At 59.3% G+C, this 8,490-nt stretch overlaps 1 protein-coding gene across 1 annotated transcript; it reads right to left on the reverse strand.

Annotated features, from left to right (window-relative positions):
- Nucleotides 1–1,339: 1,339 nt before the first annotated feature.
- On the reverse strand, nt 1,340–8,107 carry CDC42EP2 (CDC42 effector protein 2). The gene is made up of 2 exons (XM_019414955.2): nt 7,978–8,107; nt 1,340–2,863 (listed from the first exon to the last, which is right to left on the reverse strand). Exon 2 carries the CDS (start codon nt 2,499–2,501, stop codon nt 1,857–1,859), a length of 645 nt encoding a protein of 214 aa, XP_019270500.1. The 5' UTR covers nt 2,502–2,863; nt 7,978–8,107; the 3' UTR covers nt 1,340–1,856.
- Between the last annotated feature and the right edge of the window lie 383 nt (nt 8,108–8,490).

Here is an 8,490-nt window from a genome sequence, read left to right on the forward strand (position 1 = left end):
GACACAGGAACTGGAGGCCAGAGGCTGGGGGTGAGGTGGGAGTCTGGGATCCACAGGGTCAGAAGGATGAAGAACCAGCGGAGAATGGAAGAAGGGGAAACTGAGGCTTGAACTTGCCTCCAGCTGCCCATGTGGTCTGTACCAATCAGACACCAAGCCCCATCTTAACACTCTCCCCACCTCCGTCCTCACTGTCCCTGCCTCGTCTAGTCCTCCTCACCCTGCACTGGCTTCCTCCATTTTGACCTTTGGTCCGTCGTTCATGGGCCTGGGTGGTGACCCTTCTAGAACCCGGATCTGACCATGTGTCTCTCCTGCTTAAAATCTGTCTGCAGCCCCCCACTGCCTCCGCTCAGCCTAGCAGGCAAAGCTGTTCCCAGCTGACTCCAACCTGCTTTTCGTGCTTCACAGTCCTCTCGTTCCCAACCTCCGAGTTCCTTTATGTCCGTAGCCATTTTTGGATACCCTCCCTGTGGCGATTCCTAAGTGTTATCCCTAGTTTTCCCCACAACCCTGCACGGTAGGTCCCACTGACTACCTCTTAGAGATGTGGAAACAGTCTCACATAGTCTAGGTCATACTCTTAGATCTCTGCTCTTTTCACCACACGGCGGCTCCTCTGTCATTCACTCTGGTGCCCCAGTGCCTTTGCTTATGCGTGAGCGTATCTCAGCCCTCAGGTCTGGCTCAGAATCACATCTATCCTAATGGGCCCTGACACCAGTTGCGTGTCGGCCCGAAGCATTCGCGATCGTGTTTTCTTCACAGTGTTCAGCCCAGTTGGCACTCGCCCTACTTGCTTACAAATTCAATATCCTTTTCCCACTGGAATATAAGCTACAGGAGTGGGGATCGCGGCTGTGTGAGATCCCCGGCACCTGGAGCACACCTGGGTGCCCTGTAGGTGGCGATGAGCCCGCTGACAGGCACTGTTGGGTCCCTCCCAGCTCCAGGCCTGGCCGGTCCCGCCCGCGTGCCCCCTTAGTCTTTGGAAGCTGGAGAAGCTGCTGGTCCCTTGCACTAGGCCTTGGGGTTACTCTTTCGCTCTTGGGCCTCCCCCGGTAGACCCCAGCAGCCTGGGCACTGCGCCCGGACGACGCCAGTGCTCAGCCCCCTCTTGTTAAGCACCTGAAGCAATATTGCGGTCTCCCTAGGTGGCATTGGTGTATTCCTGCCTCTTTCTCACTATGGGCTTGGGATCGGGTAGAGGCTTCCCAAGGGCAGGGCCCGCCCTGCACACAGCCTTCCGGGAATGGGGTCTCCCCCAGGGTCAGCCCCGGTCGCGGAGGCTGGTCTGTCTTCAGGAGGAAACCCGGGTCGAGGGTGCCGGGAGCACAACTGTCAGCAGCAGCAAGTTTTATTGCGACCAGAATCTCCCGGTCATGTGAGCGAGGGTGGGGCAGAGGGACGTTCGGTCACCAATGCCACGTTCCTAGTCCAGGACAGCGAAGCCAAAGTTCTGGCTGGCTGTGCCTTGCCTCTTCCCCAGCCCCCAGTCAGGGCATCCCATGGGGCTGAGGCAAAGGGGACTCCATTTCGGCGGAGCCTTCATCCAAGGGGTCTCAGGGAAGGAGGAGCAGTTGGGGGGGGGGGGTCCAGGTGGCCCGAGATGCTCAGGGCACTTTGGGCTGACTTCTGCACGTGTCCTCGGTGAGCTTTAGGGGAAGGCAATGAGGCACGCTCTGCCCATGAGGAGAGGGTGGGAGCGAGGGAAACAAAGGCTCAAAGAAAAGAAATCACTGGCCAGTGACCACACAGGGGGGCCTAGGGATCCCGACGTCTAGGCCAGGGCTCCATCCACCCCCTGCCTCCAGCATTCACTCCACCCTGAGCACCCGGCCTGGCCAGCCGTGGTCCTATGTGGGGATCTGCACGTGGCCCAGGTCCTGGTCCATGATCTGGAGGACGTCATCCAAGATGGAAGGCCCCAGGTCCACATGCAGGGAGAGCAAGGAGCTGGCATGGGACAGGAAGGGCTCCTCGGCCCCTGACTCGGGCGTCAGCCCATTGTGGGCAGAGCCAGCCTCTGGAATTCTCCAGATGTCCACACTCCCTGCCTCCTGTGGGGAAGGCTGTGGGGAAGGCTGTGGGGTCTCCAGGTGCAGGCGAGGGGGTTTGGGTGGGGCCTGAGTTGTGGGCAGGGTGAGGGCCTGGGGCCCCCCGATGACAGGGAGGGAGATGGCGTTCTTGAGCAGAGGGGACGGCCCGTCGGGGAGCTCCCGCCCACACAGCGTGGCGGTGCGGGTGAACTGGAACGGGAGGTCCAAGGTGCCGTCCTCCTCGGGTCCCTCGACCGCCGTCCCTGGCAGGAGGTGGAACTTGCCCTGCAGGAAGGAGATGTCACCGAACATGTCGCTGCCACCGCCGCTGCCGATATGAATGGTGTGTCGGAAGTCCCCCAGCGGCGGGCTGATCATGTCCGAGGACAGCAGGTCCCGCAGCTTCTCCTTCTTGCCCTTGCGGCTCCCGCGCTTTAGATAGATGGGCACCTTGGTGGACATCGCGATCTCCGCGCCCGGGGCCGGGCTGCAGGGGCTGGGGACGGCGCACCCTCGGGGACCACGGCCTCCGGCTGCCTCTTCTCACCACCTCAGCCGGACACACCCAGAGGGGGGTTTTCGGACACCCAAACGTTGCCCAAGGGCCAAGACAAGGGTGTGGGGCGTGACTGAAGTTGGGATGAGAAAAAGGACGATTAAGGATCAGTGAAGTCAGAGGGCTGAGATAACAAAGATCACTCTCTCCCAGAAGAGTGGAAAATGCTCTGGAAAATTAGCAGCAGAAAGGTGGCGCTCTGGTGGGCAGCAACGGGCCCTCCGGTCTTGTTCTCGCAGGCTCCCCGGTCCGGTCTGGGGCTGAAGAGCTGAAATACCAGAGGTATGAGTCAGGGACAGAAGGACAAAAGTCAGAGGCATCCGTCTCATTTCTGGGCCCCCTGCGTCAGCCCCGGGAGCCCGAGTGGGGCCACTCTCCTGCGGAAACCCTGCGAGAAGTTTGTGGTCACTTACAGACTCACTGCACCTTAGAGCCTGGATCACCAGCACCGAGCCCCTCCCTTTACGAGTGGGGAAACTGAGGCCCGGCAACCTGAGTGATGGGCCCAAAGTCATATACAAAGTCATATCCTGGCTCTGGTCCCTTGCCTGGGGTCCCTGGCTCTGCTCATCACCCCCTATCGCACATCAGCTGTGCCCCAAGACATAAGAGTCAAGTTGTGTGTGTGTGTGGGGGGGGGGTCTCAGACTTGTCTCAATCCCGTACTTGACAAAGGAGAGAGATCTTGTAACCCCTGTCTCACCCACCCTGTCTGGGCCAGACCTGGACACACAGGAGGTGTTCAGCCCGCAGGGCTGAATGACGGACACCTCTGTTCGGCCCAATCTCGTCCCACCTAGAAGTGAGGGCACCTCGGAGTTTCTCTTTTCTCCTCCAGGTTAGCAGTTCCTACCTCTGGGACTGAGTCCAACATAGTTACTGTCCCTCCCCCCTGCCCAGCACCTAAGGGGAAGGTGGAGTGGAGGGTGCAAATACTTTGGGGGGCTCTGCTCTGTGCCCGGCATTTTGCTAAGTTCTTTGCAAACGCATCTCATTTAATCAGAGCAAGCTATCACCCCATTTCAAAATTTGAACCAGAGGGGCACCTGGGTGGCTCGGTTGGTTAAGCGCCTGACTCTTGATTTCGGCTCAGGTCGTGATCTCGTGGTTCATAAGATCAACCCCGAGTTGAGGATTCTCTCCCTCCCTCTCTCTCTGCCTCTCCCCTGCTCACAATCTCTCTCAAAATAAATAAAATTTGAACCAGAAACATTTTGGAGGGATTTGCACAAGGCATTGCTGAGGGAGGGAAGCAAAAGGCAAAAATGTAGTAGAGAAGATTCCATTTCTTTTTCTTTCTTTCTTTCTTTTTTTCTGAGAGACAGAGAGACAGAGCTTGAGCGGGGGCGGGGCAGAGAGGGAGACACAGAATCTGAAGCAGGCTCCGGGCTCTGAGCTGTCAGCACAGAGCGTGATGCAGGGCTCGAACTCACAAACTGTGAGATCATGACCCGAGCTGAAGTTGGAGGCTTAACCGACTAAGCCACCCAGGAGCCCCTAGAAGATTCCATTTCTGACAGCAGTGATCAACTCCCCTCCCTCTACCCCTTCCCTGTATATATACGCATGTGTGTGTACCTACATACACAGGTCGGCATTGGATTATATCCTAGATAAAAAGAGAGAAGAGGCGTGCCTGGGTGGCTTAGTCAGTTAAGCATCCAACTTTGGCTCAGGTCATGATCTCACGGTTTGTGGGTTCAAGCCCCTTGTCAGGCTCTGTGCTGACAGCTCAGAGCCTGGGGCCTGCTTCAGATTCTGTGTCTCCCTCTCTCTCTGCCCCTCCCCTGCCTATGCTCTGTCTCTGTCTCTCTCTCTCTCTCAAAAATAAATAAGCATTAAAAAGAGATAGAGAGGGAAGAATCTGGAAGGCCAGCACCAGGTTGTCATATGGGTTTTGTAGATTGGGATGGGGGGCAGGGATGGGGTGTGAGGTCAGTGATGTGGGAGGAAGGGTGTCCTCAGTCAAAATTATCTGTAATATTTGCTACTGTTACTATAAAATGATATATGCAAATACGAAAAGGATGATTGCCAACATGTTGGTGGTGCTCTCAAGGTGGCAGAATTTCAGACGAGTTTGCCTTTCTTTTCCGTACTTTTTTATAAGTTCAAATTCTTTCTTTTTCAATTTTTAAAAATATTTTTTTATTTTAGGGGTGTCTGGCTGGCTCGGTCAGTTAAGCGTCCAACTCTTGGCTTCAGCTCAGGTCACAATCTCATGGTGTCCTGAATTCGAGCCCTGCATCAGGCTCTGTGCTCACAGCGCGGAGCCTGCTTGGGATGTTCTCTCTCCCCCTCTCTCTCTGCCCCTCCCCTGCTGCCTCTCTCTCAAAATAAAATAAATAAACTTAAAAGATTTTTTTTAATTAAAAAAATAAGTAATATTTTTATTCTAGAGATTGAGAGAGAGAGAGAGAGAGGGAGAGAGACTATGAGAGGGGGAGAGGGGCAGAGGGAGAGAGAGAGAAGCAGGCTCCAGCTCAGCATGGAGCCCGCCACGGGGCTTGATCCCACGACCCTGGGATCAGGACCTGAGCTAAAATAAAAAATTGGACGCTCGACCGACTGAGCCACCCAGGCGCCCCTCAAATTCTTAATGATAAACACATGTATTATTCAGGTGCACATATTATCCATGTAATCAGAAAAAATAAGCTATTTTTAACGTGGAAAAAACAATGCAACCTGGAGGGGGTGTCATGCCAGCTTAACAGAAAAAGGAAGCATTACAAGCACTCAACGGCGTTCCCACAGCTGTTGGAGGGTTGGCCTCCTACGTGGCCACAAGAGAGCCCACAAGTAGAAGCAGAGCACGGAAGGCAAAGAAAGAAATTTGTCCAAGGTCATCCAGAGGGTAACCAGATGAGCGCCCCCCTCTCCCACTGCCCAGGCGGGCAGGGGCTGAGCAGGTGGGAAATGGGCCAGGGAGGGGCGGGGCCACAGCCGGGAGGCCAGGCGGCCCCATTCTCCGTCCTGGGCAGGGCGAGGAGGGAATGAGGGGGCCGGCAGGAGGGAGCCGGAAGGAGGAAGGAGCATGCAGGACAGGCAGAGTCCCAACTCCCAGCCCGGGCCCTCATTCAGGAAACCCCACCCCAGGACCGGACACCCTAGGTCAGTCACACTGAGCCACAGAGACCGGACATCTTGCCCCTCCCTGAGCACCTGCAGCTTAACAGGAAACAAAGGAATGACTCTCCAGTGGCGAAATTCCAGCTAAGCTTGGAAGGAGCTGGGGGGAGGGTGGGGGAGGCAGTGGGCGCCTCAAGGTCGTGGAATCCCGTCCCTCACTCATCTAGCAGACATTCACCTGTGCCCACCACGCCGGACCTGGGGGCGCCCCAACACACATCCTACCGGCCTCCTTGATAGGCGAGCGGCCCTGAGGCAGCCTTTCCTTCCTTTCCAGCCATGAAGAGTGGGGCCGACTGGTGGGGTTTGTCGTCCCCCCTCCCCCGGCCCCCCTCCGCTCATCACATAGGGCGCCAAGACAGCCTGAGTATTTCCACAACAGATCGGGCGTCCCTGACAGCTGTCTCACTCGGAGCCAGCCGTACCCGCCCAATTCCAGATGTGGGGAGAACTGAGGCTGAGGGGGAAGGGTTGGGCCAGCGTCAAGCCACCCAGGGGAGAGCTGGGAACGGCAATCATCAAGCCCCAAGTATTCGGATTTGGCAAGCGTGAGACCCCAGGCTCCAGCTGCCCTTGCAGAGTCCCCACTTTTACGCTCCCAGGCACAGCACGGTGGGCGTCACGGCTGCCTTTTGCAGGGGCAGAAGCTGAACCTCAGAGACCTTAACGTTGCTGAGGTCACCCAGCTGCGAAGAGAAAGAGGGGGCACTAGTACCCAGCCAGGTCCCGTGGCTCTGACGCAGTAGGCCACCCGACCTCTGAAAACTGCTTGCAGGGAAGGAGAGAAACACAGGCTCCCAGCTGGGCTGGGGCCACTGGGTCCGCAGGCCTCCTCCTTGTAAGTCCTACCGGTCGTCTCCGTCTCCCCAAACTTGCGTGGCTCCAGAGAGATGAGAATGAGCTCTTCGCCAGGACAGGGTATGAGGGGCTGGAAGCGGTGGCTTCCCTCAGCAGTGGGCGGAGCAGAGGGGAGCCAGCCCAGCCCTGTGGGCTTGCTCTGGCCAGGAGCCCTGGGCCTCCTCCGGAGCAAAGACTTCCTCTAGGCACAGCCCCTCCTGCCCTGAGGAGTACTAGCCCACTGCCTACCAAGGTCCAAAGAGCAGCCCTCACTCTGTGACTTTGGGCAAGACGCCTCTCCTTTCTGGCCTTCACCTTTCCCATCTATAAAATGGGCTGACGAGGCTACTGGAAGACCCTATTGCCACAGTGCAAGTGAGAGCAGAGGTACAACAGACAGGGTTAGCGGGTCGCTGTCAGCCCTGTCATTCATTCAGCCAATAACTGTAGGTTTTCCGGGGACAGTGCTCCGAACAAGAGCCCCCATCCTCCTAGCGTCCGCCTTCTGCTCTGGAGGCAGTCTACGCAGAGTCCCCTTTGCGGGCCACGGGAGGTCTGGTCGCCCCGGGTCCCTGTGCAGAGTGGCGCTCGGCTCCACGGCCGCTAGGTGGCGCGCTCGCTCGCTCGCTCTGTCGCCTCGCTTCCCAGAGGAGTCCCGGCGCGCACCAGGGTCTCCAGCGCGCTTCGGGCTCCAGGCAGGGCCCCCCAAGGAGCTGCACGTTCGCGTACCAGATGCGGATTGTCTGAGGGATCTTCTTCTCTTGGGGTGTTCTGGTCTCACAACACGACAGTAGAGGGGAAAAGGGGCGATCGGGGACCTTGCCAGGGTCTCCAAGCTCTGGGAGGAGCTTGCCCCGTGCTTTCCGGCCTGGGCGATGTCCGAGTGTCCGCTAGGCGCAGGGCCAGACCTCGGGCGTGCAGGCCCCCACCCCTGGCTCCCGTGGGTCCTGTTCCTCAGCCCCAGCTCGGGTTCAGCGCAGACCCCTCCCCGCCCTCTGCCCGAGCGCCCAGCCCGGATCCGTTTCAGGACACTCGCGGCCGCGGCTAAAGATAGGAGGACACCTCACCATCGACTAAAAATACGACCCCTAGCCCGGGCGGGGACGGTGGGCGGCGGGAGGGCGCTCCCACGTCCCGAGTGTGAGACGGGGACGAGGGCTCAGGGTGAAGGGCGGGACCGCGAGTTCGCGATCTGGATGCGCGGCGCCTCGCAGGCGGAGGGGGCGCGGGCGTGGCCGCCTGGACCCAGGCGCGGGCGGGAAACACGGTGGAACCCGAGGTTCCCGGGAAAGGACCTGCGCGGAGGTGACACAGGGACCCGGGTGCGACCCAGGACGGGGCGCCACGGGGGTGGTCCGCTGGGGGGCCCCCTGGGCGTCGCGGAAGGGCGGCAGAGTCCCGGCCGGAACTCACCTTAAGGCGCTCAGGCGGCGGACCCGCGGGCTGCGAAAGCTCTGGAGCTGGACCGCGAGGCTATGGGACGCGTTCCCGGCTGTGAACTCAGTGCGATCCGTGGCCCCTGAGGCCCCGCCCCTGGCCCGCGGAGCCAATGCTGGGGCCGCCCCAACCAGGCCCGCCCACAGCCCCGCCCCACTCCGAGCCCCGCCTGTGCTCCCCCTTTGGTGGCGCGGCGCCCGGGTCCAGCAGCCGCGCGGACGTGGGGTGCAGTGCAGGCTCGGACGGCTGCGGGCCAGGCGGTGTCGGGTGCCCGGGCTGGACTCCGTAGACTCTGGCTGTGCCTGTCGGGGACAAACTCGGTGTTAGAAGGGCCGAGGGCGCGGCAGCCGGAAGGCCGAATTATAGTTCGTCAGAATTCACCGAGCGTCCTTGGACCCGTTCGCTCCCTGAAGGGCTGGGTCGGGCGAGGCGCCCGCGCCAAGTGTATTCAGTGACCACTAAGGGAATGAATGAGGCCTTGGAGGCTCC

The sequence above is a fragment of the Panthera pardus genome, unplaced genomic scaffold (assembly GCF_024362965.1).
Source record: "Panthera pardus isolate Hobbes unplaced genomic scaffold, ASM2436296v1 HiC_scaffold_12, whole genome shotgun sequence".
Classification (NCBI taxonomy): Eukaryota; Metazoa; Chordata; class Mammalia; order Carnivora; family Felidae; genus Panthera; species Panthera pardus.